This window comes from Nerophis lumbriciformis, linkage group LG11 (assembly GCF_033978685.3).
Source record: "Nerophis lumbriciformis linkage group LG11, RoL_Nlum_v2.1, whole genome shotgun sequence".
NCBI classification, from domain to species: Eukaryota; Metazoa; Chordata; class Actinopteri; order Syngnathiformes; family Syngnathidae; genus Nerophis; species Nerophis lumbriciformis.
This window is the reverse complement of record NC_084558.2, coordinates 35,450,828-35,472,215: the sequence shown is the minus strand read 5'-3', so window position 1 is coordinate 35,472,215 and position 21,388 is coordinate 35,450,828. Positions and strand designations below refer to the sequence as shown.

The following is a 21,388-nucleotide window of genomic DNA, read 5'->3' as shown; positions in this document are numbered from 1 at the left end:
ATATTTACCTATCCTACACTATGGTATTAAGATGTTAAAACACACAAGTACCTAAAGATTTAAAGACGTTAAGGACTATGTTTGGCAGCAAAAATGCAGCAAAGCCACTGAGATTTATGTTTCTTCCTCGTACAATATTTTACTTCCAAGCGTTCACAAATGTCAACGGAAGCAACAGACACAGACACATTGTAATGTTCCAGGAATGGAGGCTCAGACAAATGTCCAGTTTGTCTTTTACAAAAGGCAACACTCCCGTACAACAAGCTCAATGTACATCTCTCTCCTTTCCCGGCAACACTTGCCTACCCTCTCACTCCACAAAGTCATACCACTTCCTCATCCTTGCCCCGGAAATCCTGCACCCTGCCAACCCCCCCCCCCCCTTCAGTCAAGCCTTTGAGTAGAACCCTGTAGCCAGCCGCTACACCATTAAAGCAACCCGACTCAATCAATACGCATTGTTTAATCAGATTTATATGGCAATCGAAAAAAAAAGACCACTTTGGCTAGAAAAATAGTACAGATATACAGATACATCCTGGGTGAAACCAACACTTCCCATCCAACCTAGTGGAGCTTGAGAGGTGCTGCAAAGAGGAATGGGAAAAACTGCCCAAAGATAGGTGTGCAAAGCTTATGGCAGCGTATTCAAAAAGGCTTGACGCTGTAATTTCTGCCACAGGTGCGTCAACAAAGTATTTGTTGACAGCTCCCACCCTGGCTTTGACCTGTTTGACCTGCTACCCTCGGGAAGGCGCTACAGGGTCATCAGGTCTAAGACAAACAGACTCTAGAACAGTTTTTTCCCTAAAGCCATAACCACGGTGAACTCTCATAGGCACTGATTTTATAGTTTAGCACCTCTCTGTGTGCAATTTTTACTTTCCATCCACAGTCTGAATGCTTCTGTATATATGTATATAGTATAATATTTAACACTTTCAGAACATTCGTTCTCAGGACTGGACTGTGCACCTTACCTCCTTTGCACTATTTTTATTTTCTTTCCTTCCTATGTTTTGCATATTTGTAGACTGTCACACTGATACTGGAGTTGCTTTTAATCTCATTGTACCTGTGTATAGTGACAATAAAAGGCATTCTATTATATTGTATTGAGCAAAGGCTGTGAATACTTATGTATGTATTATTATTAATTTTTTATCAATTGGCAAAAATAAAAAATAAAAATAAACATTTTTACATTGTCATTATGGGGTATTGTGTGTAGAATTTTAAGCACAAACATGATTCCCCCCCCCCATTTTGGAATAAGGCTGTAACAAAAAAAAAGTGGAAAAAAGTGAAGCGCTGTGAATACTTTCTGGATGCACTGTAAGTGTGTCCATCAATCTGTGACGTCAAAATTGGTCCACTTTTTAAAAAAGTCTGCAAAACAGCTTGCAGAGACATTCAAAACTGCGTGCAAGAACACGCTTTGGCATTGTTTAATGTGCGTATCGAATATTGTAACAACATCATAGGTCTCCTTCAAGGGTTGATATAGTATCGCATTCAAAACGACGTGCTTTGTCCATCCATCTTTCAGTTATTGGTCATTCCATAGAATCAATAAAGACTGTCATATTTCACTTAAAAATTATTTGTCAATAAAACATCACACCTCTTATAAAATGTTCGCAATATTAATAAATTGTAGCCTTGTCCACGGCTGCATGACTGTAAAAATCATAAACATTTATTGGGCCGCATTAATAAGCCCTTCACACCACAATAATACCAAGATAACACATTCTAACATATCATTAGTGTAGATATGACCAGTGTTGGGACTAACGCGTTACTGTAACGCCATTATTTTCGGCGGTAACGAGTAGTCTAACGCGTTATTTTTTATATTCAGTAACTCGGTTACAGTTACTACATGATGCATTACTGCGTTATTTTACGTAATTTTTAAGTAGTATAGGCTAGAAACTGAGAAGATCGGAGTGTGTTTTATTGGAGAGTTGCGGTGTCGTCCTTCTGAATCTTCCTGTCTTACAAGGAAGAGAAGAGGCGTGCCGCGTGCTGTGTGTGTGTGTGTGTGTGTGTAAGTGTGGGGCTGGAGGGCGTGTCTCTGTTTACTAACAAGACATCATGGCGAAGCCGAAGCAGAGTTTCTTAACATGGAGATATTCTCACTATGTTTCTTTTGTCGAGCACAAAGAAACACACAAAGAAGCACAAAGAAAATAACATTTTAGTTAAATGTAAGTTGTGTCTTGGATCAAAGATCCTATGTACTGCCCAAAACAGCAATTCAAATCTGCTGAAACACCTACAAAAGCAACATGCTTCGACGAAGCTAGTTAAGAGAGACACAATTCACCTAAGGATTTTAACGGAGGGACTGCTAGCTAGGACAACATTGATAGAGCCATTGCAGCGCATGTGCTAGAAGACATGCAGGTTATTTCTACAGTGGGGTCACCCGCTTGCATGATAGTGGGCGTCAAACGGCAAATGGCACAAAAACATTTTCCAAGTTCCTGGACACAGTGGACAGTGAGCACATAAACATGGAAAGCAAGCTAAAGAAGACACTCCAAACTCTGCCTCTGCTCATCATTCAGCACTGAAGGTACACACACTCTGTCAATTCCCTTATATACTCTTTCATTCTAGACTTCTAGAGTGTTTGATTATCACATCACTCTAAATGTGTAGACTATAAAGTTCACAAACATAAAGAGGGATCCTAGCGGCCCAGGCCAATCTTTCCTTTTCTCTAAACTAAAACTGGGGAAATGTGTAGAGTGTTCTGGGCTTCACTGAAGACATAATTTTATTTCACAATTCCTTGAGAGAAAAAAAACGCCAGGTTAGGCTTTGTGTATAGCAGTATGTGTGCTGTATATAGTGACATGACATATAATCATGTCATGTGTGCCTTCCTTTGTTGAAGCCAGGTTTACAACTATGTTGTGACATGTTGTTATTATACGGTTTGTTACTTATGTATGTTATGTTTCAGCTATTTAAAATTGTTTTGTCATTTTGTTCTGGCCCAAAATAAATTGGCCCTTTGAAACATATCTTTGTCTCTGTGTATGTATGTATGTAGACCACACTGCTTAGCAGAGTTCAGTGATGCAAATGCATGTCAAGTTGATCAACATATTGTATTATTCTCCAGTGCAATAACAGTACTGAAATGAAGGCTAAAAGGGCATTAATGGGAGCCTTAAAAAAAAAAGAAAAAAAGTAACTAAATAGTTACTTTTCAGAGTAACGCATTACTTTTTGGTGTAAGTAACTGAGTTAGTAACCGAGTTACTTTTGAAATAAAGTAAGTAGTAACTAACTAGTTACTGGTTTTCAGTAACTAACCCAACACTGGATATGACCCATGTGTATGGATTGAAAACTAGATATAACAAATGTGTTGACAAAAAGATGAAACCTCACAATATGCTTTTGGATATGTTACATAATCAGCTGCATGATACCGCTCTCTTTCTCTCAAATCACCTCTAAGCGCCGCCTCTAAAAATAGGGACGAAATACAAGTGAGAGACACGCCTTGACGGGTCAACGGTCTTTACCGATGTGTGTTGACAGTGATATGTCAAATACTTTCATATTTTTATACTGAGCCGCCACTCTAGAACATATAGCACCGGAGACACTCAGAACCATGTTTTCAAGGTGTCCAGAGAGTTATGACGAAGTGCACAAAGAAATATCCAGTAATGCTAAAGTTATAAACATCTCTGAGTCCATCCGAAGGGGATGTTTCTTTCATATTGCGAGAAAGGCAGTAGATATGACAAGGCGTGTGGATCAATGTCCTCCCTGCAGCATCTTCCAGAGAAGCTGAGACGGGAATACAGCGCGAAAGGAGAGGATCAACATGGACGAGAAACAGCAGGAAATAAAAGGCTGTCATTGAAAAATAAAGGAGTGTCAAGATAAGTTTGCTTTCTGGTGCCCGGTGCTGGAATTTCATTTGAGTTGTGTCTGAGATCTTTCACTCACTATCTGCCTCCTGGAAGTAAGCTGACCCTGATTGGTTATACTGCCAAGTGGGCCCAAGCTCATGTATCAACCCATGTGGGTAGAGTATCCAAAAATTGTATTTACCGTAAATTTCGGACTAAAAGCCGCTATTTTTTTCCTACGCTTTGCACCCTGCGGCTTATAAAACAGTGTGATTAATTTATGGATATTTCATTATTCCATAAGGCAAATAGTTTTCATAAAACACATGCAAAGACACTGAAAAGGTGTATTAATGTTTATGCTATGACATCATCTTTTAGACAGGTTCACTCACAGCAGGTGCTGCAGTGCCGTTCTGTTTACAGTTTTCAACAGGAAGTACAATTGCTCGGCCGTCTTCTAACCGTCTATAGCGGTTCTTCTCGTATGGATTCTCCATTCATCATTCCAAGCAACGTTTGTAAGTTTTGCAATATAACTAAAACTATCATACTTACTAAACTGTCCCATGTGTGATGTCTGTAGGAGTGTTTTAATGCATATTTGTACGTGCAATTGTAATGTAATCAAGCAAGCATCGTTAGCAATAGCCAATATGCTAACACATCTGAGTGTCTATTTGTATTACTAAATTTCAATGCCATTCTTTTTGTACGGTTTCAGTTTCACAAATTTGTCAGTAAATTCACCAAGATGTACCCATGGAGTTATTGAGTCTGTTTAGCTGATTGGAAAGCTAGCTTCCACAGCTCGCGAGTCCATGACGATGATTTCTGTTTTGTTTGAGCAGCCATTTAACTCCCGTGTGACAGGCACCATTTGGAAACAATTAAGGTATGTAAATAAAAATTTAGTAAATGTTTTTGTGTAAATACCGTATTTTTCGGACTATAAGTCACAGTTTTTTTCATAGTTTGGCCGGGGGTGCGACTTATACTCAGGAGCGACTTATGTGTGAAATTATTAACACATTACCGTAAAATATCAAATAATATTATTTGGCTCATTCACGTAAGAGACTAGACGTATAAGATTTCATGGGCTTTAGCGATTAGGAGTGACAGATTGTTTGGTAAACGTATAGCATGTTCTATATGTTATAGTTATTTGAATGACTCTTACCAAAATATGTTACGTTAACATACCAGGCACGTTCTCAGTTGGTTATTTATGCCTCATATAACCTACACTTATTCAGCCTGTTGTTCACTATTCTTTATTTATTTTAATTTACCTTTCAAATGTCTATTCTTGGTGTTGGGTTTTATCAAATACATTTCCCCAAAAAATGCAACTTATACTCCAGTGAGACTTATATGTTTTTTTCCTTCTTTATTATGCATTTTCGGCAGGTGCGACTTATACTTCGAAAAATACGGTAACTAATTTCCCAACATATATATCTGTAGCTTATAGTCCAGTGTCACTAATATATGGGGGGAAAAAAAAAATCTTCTAAAATGTAGTGGGTTTTTTAGTTATATACCGTTGCGCTCTATAAGAGTACCGTAGAAATATGACTCAATTAAAGTAGTAGTAGTCAACCAAATAATTACTTTGAAGGGGTCATATTATGATTTATTTCTACATTTAAAACACTTTCTTGTGGTCTACATAACATGTAATCATGGTTCTTTGGTCTAAATGTTGCATAGATTATGTTTTACAGACCATCTTCAAGCCTCTTTGTGACCATCTCTTCAGAATGCACCGTTTTGTGGGTGGTCTTATTTACGTGGCTCCACTCCAACTGTGTCTTCTCCTCGCCAGCTATGTTGTAGCTTTTAGTGCTTCCATAGCAAGGCTACTGAGATAAGTTCGAACAATACGCTACTTTGGATTAGAAATGTCAACAGCTGAGGATACATGTGCATGGATGAGCCAGTCTGCCCCACAACAAGAAGATAGAGAAAAGGAAGTAGCTTATTGACTACAGCAATGGACTACAATGGTGGACTCACACAAAGCACTTTGGGTAAATGTATACCATATATGGAGATACCCGCTGACGTCACACTTGGGAAAAACGTCATAATTTGGGAAAATTCAAAACAGCTTGTTTGTTTTTAAAAAATCCCCGCCATGCCTCCATGGTTTGATTTCAAATTTAAAGGCCTACTGAAACCCACTACTACCGACCACGCAGTCTGATAGTTTATATATCAATGATGAAATCTTAACATTGCAACACATGCCAATACGGCTCACTAAAGCGCAATTTTCGCTCAAAATATCCTGCTGAAAACGTCTCGGTATGATGACGCCTGCGCGTGACATCACGGATTGTAGAGGACATTTTGGGACAGCATGGTGGCCAGCTATTAAGTCGTCTGTTTTCATCGCAAAATTCCACAGTATTCTGGACATCTGTGTTGGTGAATCTTTTGCAATTTGTTCAATGAACAATGGAGACAGCAAAGAAGAAAGCTGTAGGTGGGAAGCGGTGTATTGCGGCAGGTGTTGTGCCGGATAACGCACCCCCGCCGTAGAATGCACCCCCTGACTGTTGTACCGGATAACACAGCCGGTGTTTCATTGTTTACATTCCCGAAAGATGACAGTCAAGCTTTACCATTGGCCTGTGGAGAACTGGGACAACAGAGACTCTTACCAGGAGGACTTTGAGTTGGATACGCAGACGCGGTACCGTGAGTACGCATGCAGCTGCGGCTTCCAAACATTTGATTGCTTGCCCGTACATGCGTGTCGCTATGTGCATGTCACGTACGTAACTTTGGGGACTTTGGGGAAATATATGTGCTGTATGAACTTTGGGGAGGTGAACGGTACTTTGGGCTGTGGGAATTGAGTGTGCTGTGCAGGTGTTTGAGTTGTATTGGCGGGTTATATGGACGGGAGAGGGGAGGTGTTTGTTATGCGGGATTAATTTGTGGCATATTAAATATAAGCCTGGTTGTGTTGTGGCTAATAGAGTATATATATGTCTTGTGTTTATTTACTGTTTTAGTGATTCCCAGCTGAATATCAGGTCCCACCCGCCTCTCACAGCATCTTCCCTATCTGAATCGCTCCCACTGCCCTCTCGTCCTTCACTCTCACTTTCCTCATCCTCGCTCAAATTAATGGGGAAATCGTCGCTTTCTCGGTCCGAATCGCTCTCGCTGCTGGTGGCCATGATTGTAAACAATGTGCAGATGTGAGGAGCTCCACAACCTGTGACGTCACGCGCATATCGTCTGCTACTTCCGGTACAGGCAAGTCTTTATCAGCGACCAAAAGTTGCGAACTTTATCGTCGATGTTCTCTACTAAATCCTTTCAGCAAAAATATGGCAATATCACAAATTGATGAAGTATGACACATAGAATGGACCTGCTATCCCCGTTTAAATAAGAAAATCACATTTCAGGAGGCCTTTAAAGGGCTTATGCAGTTCACCAAATACACAAAAACAGTTACATTAGGTAAGAAATGTTGGTTCTGCATAAAAGGTCACTTTTTTATTTTGCTATTATTCACAATCCTTATGAGAGACATGAACACAAATGTCTTTTTTTTTTAATGCGTTCTAACTTGTAAATAAAAGTCTGCTCACAATGGGAGCCATAACTTTATTGAGTCTTTTGCGTTTATTCCGAACATAAAACCCCATGAACAAACATACAAAAACAGCCAAAAATACTCAGTTTAAATGTTGCGTCCTGAATAATAACCAAGTATTAGCAATATTGTTATTATAAGCGTTAACGTTAATGACCTGATTTTAGCGGTGCATTGATTAGAGGGAGGTAACTTCCTTATGCTGCTGTATTGACATCACCCGGTGAGCTGCTTCCTCGCCTCTGAGCTTGTGAAAAGGTTTTCAAGATTATAAATAATGCCTCTCACCTCGATAGTTGAAGGATGTGGACATACACTGAGAAGTTTGTCAACTTTGACAGCCAATTTAGACCCGAAGATGGCGAGAAAGACACCCACATTTTTTCTAACCCTTCGCGAGGATTATGAGTTATTCTTCATTTAAACGGGAATATATCAACATCCTAACAGTCAGCATTGCAGTAAAAGCAGACATTGTACACTAAGTGATGTTTTATATTCACATTATTAACCATGTCCACTCTGCATCCTTTGCACCGCTCACAGGGTGGGGTGCCCACATCTGCGGCTCCTTTCAAGGTTTCTCATTGTTCCCATTGGGTTGACTTTTTTCTTAGATGTGGGATCAGATTTGTTGTTGTTTGTTGTTGTGGTTTGTGAAGCGCTTTGAGGCATTTGTGATTAGGGGCTATATAGATCAACTTTGATTAGATGATTGATTGTTGAAGCTCGTGTTGTAGTAGAAGGAAAAAGGTGTGATGCGTCTATGAAATTATTCTGTGCCGTATGCTTCAAAATGACCGATATATGTAAATGTTTTGATATTATGAACGTGTCTGTTAATACATTACATATGTACAGTGTGTATATAAAACACGTGTTTGGATGTTTTTTTAAGCGCTTTATAGGCAGAATAGAGCGACTCCCATAGGCTTCATTGCAAGCGGACTTTTGCTTGCATTTATTTACTAGTTAGAATGCATAAAAAAAAGAAAAATATGTGTGCGTTTGTCTTACATAAGGATTGTGAATGATAGGCAAAAAAAAACAAAAAAAATGCAGTTCCCTTTTAAGAGGGAATATTCAGTGAAACAATGGAAAAAGTACTGAGTACCTGGTAAGCAATTTCTAATTCAGGCAGCAGCAATTTTTTCATGGCATTTACACTACAACCCTACTTAGTGTGGGTGTGTGTGTGTGTGTGCGTGAGAAACCGAGACAGAGAAACAAAAGATGTACATTTTACAGCCACTTACAATTTTATACCAGGGCTCATTTTAGCATATGCTCAACTAAAACATGAAAAAAAAACTGTACAACTTACTACAACGTGTTTTCTATAGTTGGAAGTGGAATTCTTGTGGGCTGAAATGTGACAGTTCTTTTTCATATAGATTTTAAGGTAAACATTGAACAGCTCCATGTTGTCTGACCGCGAGTCACACACGCTCATGTCACTTTTTACAGTGTGGGGCCCACGGTGTGGTCATGTGACCGCTAGGCTCCGTTTGATTGGTGAAATGAAGCCAAATGTCACTAATGCGTACATTGGATTGGTGAAAGAAAGTCATGTGACATTGCACACTTAAATAAGTTTGACAATTCTAAACAAGTCGCTATTGCAAAGGGTAATTAATAAATTATGAATATAAATGTAGCAATCGGAATGAAACATTTCTTTGTCACATAAATACTCACGTGAAAGTAAATAGTATGTTGCATTAAAACTACTCTGACAAGTACAATTTATCCAAAATGTAACTTGCGCAAATGTAGCGTCTAACTACCCTGGATGTACATGCTTGTTTCCCGGCTCAGTGCTTGAGCCGGTGCGAGTCTGCAACCGGATGTGATGTCCATCCATCCATCCATCTGTACATGCAACAACTGTATCTAAATATGGCACAGTTTGATGGTACGTGAACTGGTACCCAGTAGTACCAACAGACTTTAGTCGGTACCTATATAAGTGCCAACTTCACTACCAATCCCTAAAAGTGAAGGAGATGATTGTTTGGTAATCAACAATAGGCAACCTTCAAGATTTGTTTAACTTTCAAGCAGGTTCAAAAGTTAAACTGTTCCTGCATCAACAAACTTTTATCATAGTCTTCATTGATATTTGAACCAATAATTAGACTTAGACAAACTTTATTGATCCACAAGGGACATTGTTCCACACAGTAGATCAGTTTCAAAGGATGGAAAGGGTAAGAATGGAAAGGATAATGCAGGTATTGCCAAAGTATTTGGCCATCTGCCTTGACTCACATATGAACTTGAAGTGACATCCCATTCCTAACCCATAGGGTTCAATATGATGTTGGTCCACCTTTTGCAGCTATTACAGCTTCAACTCTTCTGGGAAGGCTGTCCACATGGTTGCAGAGTGCGTTTTCGACCATTCTTCCAAAAGCGCATTGGTGAGGTCACACTGATGTTGGTCGAGAAGGCCTGGCTCTCAGTCTCCGTTCTAATTCATCCCACAGATGTTCAGGTCAGGACTCTGTGCAGACCAGTCAAGTTCATCCACACCAGACTCTGTCATCCATGTCTTTACGGACCTTGCTTTGTGCACTGATGCACAGTCATGTTGGAAGAGGAAAGGGCCCGCTCCAAAGTGTTCCCACAAGGTTGGGAGCACAGAATTGTCCAAAATGTTTTGGTATCCTGTAGGATTCAAAGTTCCTTTCACTGGAACTAAGGGGCCAAGCCCAACTCCTGAAAAACAACCCCACACCATAATCTCTCCTCCACCAAATTTCACACTCGGCACAATACAGTCCGAAATGTACGTTCTCCTGGCAACCTCGAAACCCAGACTCGTCCATCAGATTGCCAGATGGAATTGCATGATTCATCACTCCAGAGACCGTGTCTCCACTGCTCTAGAGTCCAGTGGCAACGTGCTTTACACCACTGCATCCAACGCTTTGCATTGGACTTGGTGATGTATGGCTTCGATGCAGCTCCTCGGCCATGAAAACCCATTCCATGAAGCTCTCAGCGTACTGTACGTGGGCTAATTGGAAGGTCACATGAAGTTTGGAGCTCTGTAGCAACTGACTGCGCAGAAAGTCTTTGCACTATGCGCTTCAGCATCCGCTGACCCCTCTCTGTCAGTTTACGTGGCCTACCACTTCGTGGCTGAGTTGCTGTTGTTCCCAAACGCTTCCATGTTCTTATAATAAAGCCGACAGTTGACTTTGGAATATTCAGGAGCGGGGACATTTCACGACTGGATTTGTTGCACAGGTGGCATCCTATGACAGTTCCTGAGAGCGGCCCATTCTTTCACAAATGTTTGTAGAAACAGTCTCCATGCCTAACTGCTTGATTTTATACACCTGTGGCCGGGCCAAGTGATTAGGACACCTGATTCTCATCATTTGGATGCGTGGCCAAATACTTTTGGCAATATAGTGTATATGTAATATTTACTTGGTGTTCAAAACCATGCTTTTTCCTAAAGTCTAAGGCAGGGATGCCCATTAAGTCGATCACAAGCTACTGGTCGATCGCGGAAGGTGTGTCAGTCAATCGCCAGTCAGGCATTAAAAGAATAGACCTAAAAATGTGTGATTATCAATCTTCACTATGACGTCACTTTTGTCACTTGATTGACATACTCAACACCTGAGGATGTTGTGAGATGACGCTGGCTGCTGCAAACTCAGTATTAAGAAAAGAACAACCGGTAGGAAAGCGAGAAACACTTTTTATTTGAACATACTCTCACACTGTACCTGCTGTGAAAAGCCTCAAGAACGACCGCACCGTTCCTGTCTCTTCACAATAAAAGTGCTGCTTCATCCTGCCTGCACTAACAAAATACGAGTCTCACAAAGCCAGCAAGATTCGAAGTTTGCCGCCAATGTACTTCTTGTAAAGTGTAAATAAAACGAGTATGGAAGCTGGGAAAATAAGATGCCAAAAACCAACTACTTTCATGTTATATTGGGCAGAAAGGAGGATTTTCTGCTTCACAATGTAAATTCGAAGTTGTGGAAGTTATCAGCACTACTGTCTGATTCCAATCAATGCAAGTCATCAGAATCAGGTAATACACCAACTTATAGTCTTGTCTTCATGAAAAAAAGACATCTATATGTGTTAAACATGCTTGTATTTTTATTAAACACCTTTAACATGTTAACTAAAAATGTCGGTTTCATAAATAAATATAAATTAGAAACATATATATATATATATATATATATATATATATATATATATATATATATATATATATATATATATATATATATACATATATACGTGTATATATATACATACTGTATATATATATATATATATATATATATATATATTAGGGCTGCAACTAACGATTAATTTGATAATCGATTAATCTGTCCATTATTACTTCGATTAATCGATTAATAATCGGATAAAAGAGACAACATTTCTATCCTTTCCAGTATTTTATTGGGAAAAAAAACAGCATACTGGCACCATACGTATTTTGATTATTGTTTCTCAGCTGTTTGTACATGTTGCAGTTTATAAATAAAGGTTTATAAAAAAAATAAAAAAATAAAAAACATTTTTTAAATTTAAAAAAAATTGCCTCTGCGCATGCGCATAGCATAGATCCAACGAATTGATGACTAAATTAATCGTCAACTATTTTTATAATCGAATTTAATCGATTAGTTGTTGCAGCCCTAATATATATATATATATATATATATATATATATATATATATATATATATATATATATATATATATATATATATATATATATATATATATATGTGTATATGTATATAAAGATGAGGTAGATAATTTCACCTGTGCCTACCTGTATTCTTCCTGAGTAAAGACGGGAATGATGGAGGGCTGGAGGACGGTGATTTCCACCAGCGTGGTGTTCCGCTTCACAGGCTCGCCATCATCATAGGCCACCACCACCAGCTGCCAAATGAGGAACAAGCATGTGGTTCATTGCAGTCCATGAACGTAAAAAGAGAAAAATCACGGGAATTCTCACAACCTGCAATTTAAAAAGCAAATCACTTCCACCGGGTTCAGAATGAGTGCATGTCCGAATGGGGTGCTTATTATTTCCTACTTAACGGTGCTTCCTTTTTTAATTGGGGGATAACTGCGGGTGACCGGACCCAAAGGGTATTCGAATGAGAGCTTAACCTAAATATCGCAAAAACCTGTGTTCTCCCTTATGCACAATGACCAATAGATACTGTAATACTGTAGTTTAGTGGACAGCTATGGAACCTATATTTACTTTTAATTTTTTTAATACCGTGAATTAAACAAGCAGACAAGTCATTGATATAATATAACGGTTTGTAAGAAAACCTCTGGTGGCGTTATAGCAGTCATAATCACACATTTCAGTGGTTTTGTAAGAGCCACTGTGAGCCAGTAAGATAAAATTAGATGCCTTGAGAGAATCTCAAATCCTTATTGTGTTAATTAAAGCCCAGAGATGAGATGCAATTAGCATAGCCCTGAAGCCCCACTGTGGGCAAACAGTTGGGAAAAGGAATCTGATAAGCTATCGAGCTACGGTGGAGTCAGTCGGCAGTCACAGATAACGAAGACACGTGAAAAGCTTGAATGTGAACTATAGCATGGCACACAAAACACTGCATACTTACTCTAAACTTAAGGTTGGGCTCCTCGTTGAGATTCACTCTGGTCACAACGTTTCCAGTCAGGTCCTCTACCTCAAATATACTGGCAGAGTACGAATAGGCCTCGGGATCCACTGTGTAGCGCACCAGACCAGCCGGGGTTCCCTGTGGAGACAACACAACACATCTCAGAAGAACATTGCTGCCAGACAGCCCGTTAGTCTAAAATACACATTTGCAAATCATTTCACTACAATATTACTTCCATACGCTACCATATATGGTGCTATCCGCTGACCTGCCAGATTGTAAAACATCACAACTGGGGGCAAATTCCAAACAGCTCATTTGGAGAAAGTATGAAGGAAGGCAAGATTGATTTATAAATATCTCCGTCATTCCTTCATGGTTCGATTTCAAATTTCCGGGACTTATACAGATCCCAAATACACAAAAACAGGTACCAATAGGTAAAAATAATTGGTTTAGTGTAATAAGTCCCCTTTAAGAGGGTTTTGAAATAAGAGCTGTGTTTCAGATAATTGTTATGCTTTAAGCTGCAAGCAAAAATGTGAGGTATAAGCATTCTCGGCATTAGTTGGCATAGGCCACAGCGAACCACGTAAGATTGGGTGTGTTGCCAACTTGGTGAAGCTGCTCGAGCGTATCACTGCTAGCCTGTACCATACAGAAGTAGAATGGGTCTAACGACCCGCAAAGAATGTCGAAATAATATCCAAACAGCGGACATTTATCACTGACACTGTGGCAAAGCGGCTGATGGTGTGTTTGACATTACTTTACAAAACTACTGTAGTTGTTAGCAGTACATTGTATTGTATTGTTTTGATTCAATATTTTCCATCTAAAAGTTAGTTTTTCTTGTTAAAACAAATGTTACATTATAAAACTGTGGTGTTTTGAGTTAAGAGCTCCATCACAAAACCAACTAGGCTCGTAAGTTACCAAAGACTATAAAAATGGGACCCATTGCCTCCCTGCTTGGCACTCAGCATCAAGGGATGGAATTGGGGGCTAAATTACCAAAAGATTATTGAGTGTGGCGTGGCGCACAGGGGGTGAACATGGGCATACTTGCCAACCCTCCCGGATTTTCCGGGAGACTCCCGAAATTCAGCGCCTCTCCCGAAAACCTCCCGGGACAAATTTTCTCCCAAAAATCTCCCGAAATTCAGGCGGAGCTGGAGGCCACGCCCCCTCCAGCTCCATGCGGACCTGAGTCCGCTTTCCCACAATATAAACAGCGTGCCTGCACAATCATTATAACTGTAGAATGATGGAGGTCGAGTTCTTGGTTTCTTATGTGGGTTTATTGTTAGGCAGTTTCATTAACGTCCTCCCAGCACGGCAACAACACACAACAACAGCAGTCATGTTTTCGTCTACAGTAAAGCAGTTCGTCTGCCGTAAACAGCAATGTTGTGACACTCTTAAACAGGACAATACTGCCATCTAGTGTATTTGATGAAAGCACTTTTGTGCGTGCCACACAGCAATGCATCAGATAGTGACAGAGAATAGAACAAGGATGGACAATTCAACCCTTAACTCAACAATGACTAGATGAGGGTTATGTGTGTGTATATGTGTAAATAAATGAACACTGAAATTAAAGTATTTCTTTTATTTATTTATATATGTATATATATATATATATATATATATATATATATATATATATATATATATATAAAATAAATATATATTTATAGCTAGAATACACTGAAAGTCAAGTATTTCTTATATATATATATATATATATATATATCCATATATATCCATCCACCCATTTTCTACCGCTTATTCCCTTCGGGGTCGCGGGGATAGATATATATATATATATATATATATATATATCCATCCATCCATCCATTTTCTACCGCTTATTCCCTTTGGGGTCGCGGGGGGCGCTGGAGCCTATCTCAGCTACAATCGGGCGGAAGGCGGGGTACACCCTGGACAAGTCGCCACCTCATCGCAGGGCCAACACAGATAGACAGACAACATTCACACTCACATCCACACACTAGGGCCAATTTAGTGTTGCCAATCAACTTATCCCCAGGTGCATGTCTTTGGAGGTGGGAGGAAGCCGGAGTACCCGGAGAAAAATCACAAGACTATTTCATCTCTACAGGCCTGTTTCATGAGGGGGGTACCTGTAGAGATGAAATAGTCTTGTGATTTTTTTTCCCCACACATACATATATTGCGCTCTACTACGGTATCGAGCACTATTTTTTGGATAACCTTATTAAGACATATATATATATATATATATATATATATATATATATATATATATATATATATATATATATATATATATATATATATATATATGTCTTAATAAGATTATCCAAAAAAATAGTGGAGGAAGACAAACAACAGCACAACTTTATCTCCTTTGATATCGAAGAATTTTACCCTTCCATCACGCAAGACCTACTGACTCAAGCACTAGACTTCGCCTCAGACTACGACTCAATCACAGGCAACGAAAGAAACATCATCATCCACGCAAAAAACTCCATTCTCATCCACAACAGTACACCATGGCAAAAAAAGAACAACGCAACATTTGACGTCACTATGGGAAGTTTTGACGGAGCAGAAACGTGTGAACTCGTTGGGAGTTTCCTCCTCTCCCAGCTCGCTAGCCTCAATCTGAACCTTGGTATTTACCGTGATGACGGACTGGCAGTGTGTCGCGCCTCGCCAAGGAGCAGCGAGAATACCAAGAAGCGCATATGCCAAATTTTCAAAGAGAACGGCCTACGGATCACGATTGAAGCCAACAAGCAAACCGTCAACTTCCTTGACGTCACTTTCAACCTGAGAAATAACAGCTACCAACCATTCACGAAACCCAACACAACACTCCAATACGTGCACCATGACAGCAACCACCCACCCACCACCACGAAAAGAATACCTACCGGAATTAATAAAAGGCTATCGATGCTGTCATCTAGCAAAGCTGAATTTGACCAAGCAACCCCCCCGTACCAAAAAGCCCTTGATGAAAGCGGATACAATTTCACCCTCACCTATGAACCCACGCCAGAAAACCAACCAAAAAAGAACAGAAAACGAAACGACATCATCTGGTACAACCCCCCATACAGCAAAAACGTCTCAACTAACATTGGACACAAATTCCTCAATCTGATTGACAAACACTTCCCCAAAGACAACACCCTAAGAAAAGTATTCAACAAGAACAACATTAAATTGAGCTACAGCTGTATGAACAATATACGACAAATTATCTCAAACCACAACAAAACAATTGCAAATGAGCCGTCGGCCCCCGGACAGAGCGACTCCAAAACCAACAAAGCCTGCAACTGCCGAAAGAAACCTGATTGCCCTCTCAACGGGGGGTGCTTACAAACATCAGTTGTCTACCAATCCAAGGTAACACGCAAGGACATTAACACATCCGACACATATGTAGGATTAACTGAGGGAGAGTTCAAAACCAGATGGAACAATCACAAGGCTTCTTTCAGGAACCAAAACCTGCGGAATACCACAGAACTCAGCAAACACATTTGGGACCTCAAAGACAATAATGTTGAATACTCAATAACATGGCAAATTCTTGCATCCAGCACACCTTACAATAGTGGTAATAAAAGATGCAACCTATGCTTGAAAGAGAAACTGTTTATTATTTACCGTCCAGACCTGTCATCCCTCAACAAGCGCAGCGAAATTGTAACAGCATGCCGCCACAGACGGAAACACCTCCTAGGTAACACATGAGCCAATCACCACGCCCCTACGCCAGCCTGTACACACCCACTCTGTGCCCTATATAAACCATGGTATGTGAATGCTCCCATTAAAATCTCCTGATGATTGAGGGAACCCCCTCATGAAACAGGCCTGTAGAGATGAAATAGTCTTGTGATTTTTTCCCACACATACATATATATATATATATATATATATATATGAAATACTTGACTTGGTGAATTCTAGCTGTAAATATACTCCTCCCCTCTTAATCACGCCCCCGCCCTAACCACGTCCCCTGCCCCCACCCCCACCCCCCACCTCCCGAAATTGGAGGTCTCAAGGTTGGCAAGTATGAACATGGGGATTGATCAAATGCAGAGGACAAATTTCACTACACCTAGTGTGTGTTTGTGACGATCATTGGGACTTTAACTTTAACTTTAGTGGAGGTACCACATTATTAAATTTTTTTTAAAATACCAAACTTTTATGACTATACAAAAAAGGCCTGTATGCTTGGATTACGCCACTGGTTTTCCATTTGTTTGAGTAAGTTAACATACACAAACACTTTTCTTGTTGTTTTACATATATCGTAATTTCCGGATTATAAGCCGCTACTTTTTCAACCCTGCACTTTATACACTGCTGCGACTAATTTATGGATTTTTACAGGTTCACAAGCTTCACAGGCTGCTAATAAGTTTAGCCTTATCACAAGGCGTTACGGGTGACCAATGAAATTGTTCAAATCAAATCAAACACACTCACACAATCATTCAGTCAGCCATTTAAGCCCCTTATGGACTCACCCTCATCATGGAGTAGAAGCAACTAAATCCACAGGACGCAGCCCCAAAGCCGAGGACATTCGACAAGGCCATTAACATAGGAAACAGCCGGTGCACGGATCGAAAATCCACTATCACTAACAGGCCTCCAAAAGCAGGACCTCTGCTTGCAGCAGAAAATGACTTCAGGACGAAGGCTGCGCTCAGTGGCCTCTCTGGTAAGCTACGTTACAGGCACTGTCTTTTGTTCAATTTGTAAAATGAGCACAAGCACTTACATACAAATATTTCATGTTTCAGTGTGTACACCTGCAGCTAAAAGACAAATATATGTACAAAATAACATTTGTCCAAAAATTAGGTAAGTGAGGCTTATACTTAGTGGGTGCGCTGTATAGTCCAGAAATCCCCGTACATCATTCCAAAAACTATTAGCGACATACTTAACATTTCAGTTGCAAGAGTTAACAGAACATTTTGCAGCATGCTTTGAATGGGAAAAAGTCTGTTGGACAAATATAAAATTAAAACAACAAAAACTAATTGTTCAAATTTGAATGTTATAACAGAGGATTGCATAGTTAATGTTAAGATAAATGTGGGATCAAACATGGCCTTTTCATTGATTGATTGATTGAGACTTTTATTAGTAGGTTGCACAGTGCAGTACATATTCCGCACAATTGACCACTAAATGGTAACACCCGAATACGTTTTTCAACTTGTTTAAGTTGGGGTCCACTTAAATTGATTCATGATACAGATATATACTATCATATATACCAGGGGTGCTCAATACGTCGATTGCGAGCTACCGGTCGATCTCGGAGGGTGTGTCAGTCGATCACCAGCCAGCCATTAAAAAAATAGTCCTAAAAATGAGCGATCATAAATCTTCACTATGACGTCACTTTCGTCACTTGATTGACATTCACGGCACCCGAGGGTCTTCTGAGATGACGCTGGCTGCTGCCAGCTCATTAAAATTACCGACAGGAAGGCGAGAAACACTTTATTTCAACAGACTCTGGCGCCGTACCTGTCGTCAAAACTCCAAAGACCGACTGCACAGTTGCACAGTTGCGCTAACAAAACGAGTCTCAGAAAGCTGGCGTGCACAAGCTAGCAAGCTACGGAGTTTGCCGACAATGTATTTCTTGTAAAGTATATACAAAGGAGTACGGAAGCTGGACAAATAAGATGCCAAAAACCAACCACTTTTATGTGGTATTGGACAGAAAGGAGGACTTTTTTCTCCTCCATTCGAAAATGCGGACGTTTTTAGCACTACTGTCTGATTCTAATCAATGCAAAAGTCATCAGAATCAGGTATTACACCAACTTATATTGTTGTCTTCATGAAAGAAAGGAATCATATGTGTTAAACATGCTTGTATTATCTTTAAACACCTTAACTTGTTAACAATATTAACTATATGTGTTAAACATGCTTGCATTATCTTTAAACACCTTTAACTTATTAACAATATTAACTATATGTGTTAAACATGCTTGTATTATCATTAAACAGCTTTAACTTGTTAACAATATTAACTATATGTGTTAAACATGCTTGTATCATCTTTAAACACCTTTAACTTATTAATAATATTAACTATATGTATTAAACATGCTTGTATTATCATTAAACACCTTTAACTTGTTAACAATATTAACTATATGTATTAAACATGCTTGCATTATCTTTAAACACCTTTAACTTGTTAACAATATTAACTATATGTATTAAACATACTTGTATTATCATTAAACACCTTTAATTTATTAACAATATTAACTATATGTATTAAACATTCTTGTATTATCATTAAACACCTTTAATTTATTAACAATATTAACTATGTGTTAAACATGATTGCATTATCATTAAACACCTTTAATTTTTTAACAATATTAACTATATGTGTTAAACATGCTTGCATTATCATTAAACACCTTTAACTTATTAACAAAAACATCCATCCATCCATCCATTTTCTACCGCTTATTCCCTTTGGGGTCGCGGGGGGCGCTGGAGCCTATCTCAGCTACAATCGGGCGGAAGGCGGGGTACACCCTGGACAAGTCGCCACCTCATCGCAGACAACAAAAACATATATTTCATAAATAAGTAAATATAAATTATATATATGAATGAGGTAGATCCCCATGACTTGATCAATTGAAAAGTAGCTCGCCTGCAGAAAAAGTGTGAGCACCCCTGATATATACTATCATCATAATACAGTCATCACACAAGATAATCATCAGGGTGTATACATTGAATTATTTACATTATTTACAATTCGGGGTGAGTGTGTGTGTGTGGGGGCGGGGGGGTTAGGTTTGGTTGTTATCATCAGTCATCAACAATTGAGAACAGAGAAATGGATATTGAAACAGTGTAGGTCTGACTTGGTAGGATATGTACAGCAAGTAGTGGACATAGAGAGAGAGAGAGAGAGAGAGAGAGAGAGAGAGAGAGAGAGAGAGAGAGAGAGAGAGAGAGAGAGAGAGAGAGATCAGAAGGCATAAGAAAAATATCTGCATTTGATTGTTTACATTTGATTATTAACAACAATCCAGGGAGGGTGTTAGTTTAGGGTTGAAGTTGCCTGGAGGTGTACTTTTATTGCGGTTTTGAAGGAGGATAGAGATGCCCTTTCTTTTATACCTGTTGGGAGCACATTCCTCATTGATGTGGCATAGAAAGAGAATGAGTTAAGACCTTTGTTAGATCGGAATCTGGGTTTAACGTGGTTAGTAGAGCTCCCCCTGGTGTTGTGGTTATGGCGGTAATTTACGTTAAGGAAGTAGTTTGACATGTACTTCGGTATCAGGGAGGTGTAGCAGATTTTATAGACTAGGCTCAGTGCAAGTTGTTTTACTCTGTCCTCCACCCTGAGCCAGCCCACTTTGGAGAAGTGGGTAGGAGTTCAATGGTTTTCATTAAGACATTTTCGGTCGCATGGGGAATGTTTTTGTGGAGGGCTGGCATTTTAGACTAATTACACATTTTTCACTCAACCCAGACAAAGTGAATTGAAAATAAACACATTTAAAAGAAGCTGAAAGCTGAAGAGATCACGTCAAAGTTAAAAAGTGTACAATATCTGTGGTGTGTCATGGTTTCATCGTGTGTCTTTTTCAGCATGAACACACAACGTTGCGTCTTAAAGCTCCAGGATCACTGGAATCTCCCGACAGTCACTCGTACTTTAACATCCATTTTTGTAAAATGGCCGTTATTTTATCGCCGGCCGACAAAGTGAGCGAGTACTTGAGCTGTCTGTCTGTCATAAGCCCTGATGAAAGTGCGCTGAGTCAGCAGAAGTCGAGAAGTAAATTTGAAGGCCGCAGGGTGTAAATGACATAAACACTGACGTATATATGTATCCAGGGGGCCCTCAGTGCGCTGTTCACTTCCTTGTCAGAGCACGGGGGGCGCAGCTTTATTGCGTCTCGCTGACAGAATATTGTTCCTTTTTGACCTGAGAGGGAGCAGATTGATGCTAAAGCGGCAGAGCCTGAATCCATGCAGCTGATGGAGGCTGACAGGAAGCACATCGCTCAAGAAAAGATTGCTGCCTCAAATCGGCTTAAGAGCCAACCGCATCCATGTAAAGATTGAGCATATCATAATGTACAAAGCAGTATAGAAAAAGACACAAAAAACTATTCATTTAAGGGGAACTGAAC

General features: G+C 39.6%; 1 protein-coding gene across 6 annotated transcripts in view; it reads right to left on the bottom strand.

Annotated features, from left to right (window-relative positions):
• LOC133610462 (protocadherin-15-like) overlaps nucleotides 1–21,388 on the bottom strand; it is a 345,402-nt gene that overhangs the window by 127,927 nt on the left and 196,087 nt on the right. For all 6 annotated transcript variants that reach the window (XR_009815878.1, XR_009815880.1, XR_009815879.1 and 3 more), the window contains 2 exons: nucleotides 13,155–13,295; nucleotides 12,335–12,447 (listed from right to left, as the gene is read on the bottom strand). Coding sequence is in view for 3 of the 6 variants with exons in the window: in XM_061966744.2 (XP_061822728.1) it covers nucleotides 12,335–12,447; nucleotides 13,155–13,295 (254 nt within the window). In the remaining 3 variants the exon portion in view is untranslated. The remainder of the gene's footprint in view (nucleotides 1–12,334; nucleotides 12,448–13,154; nucleotides 13,296–21,388) is intronic.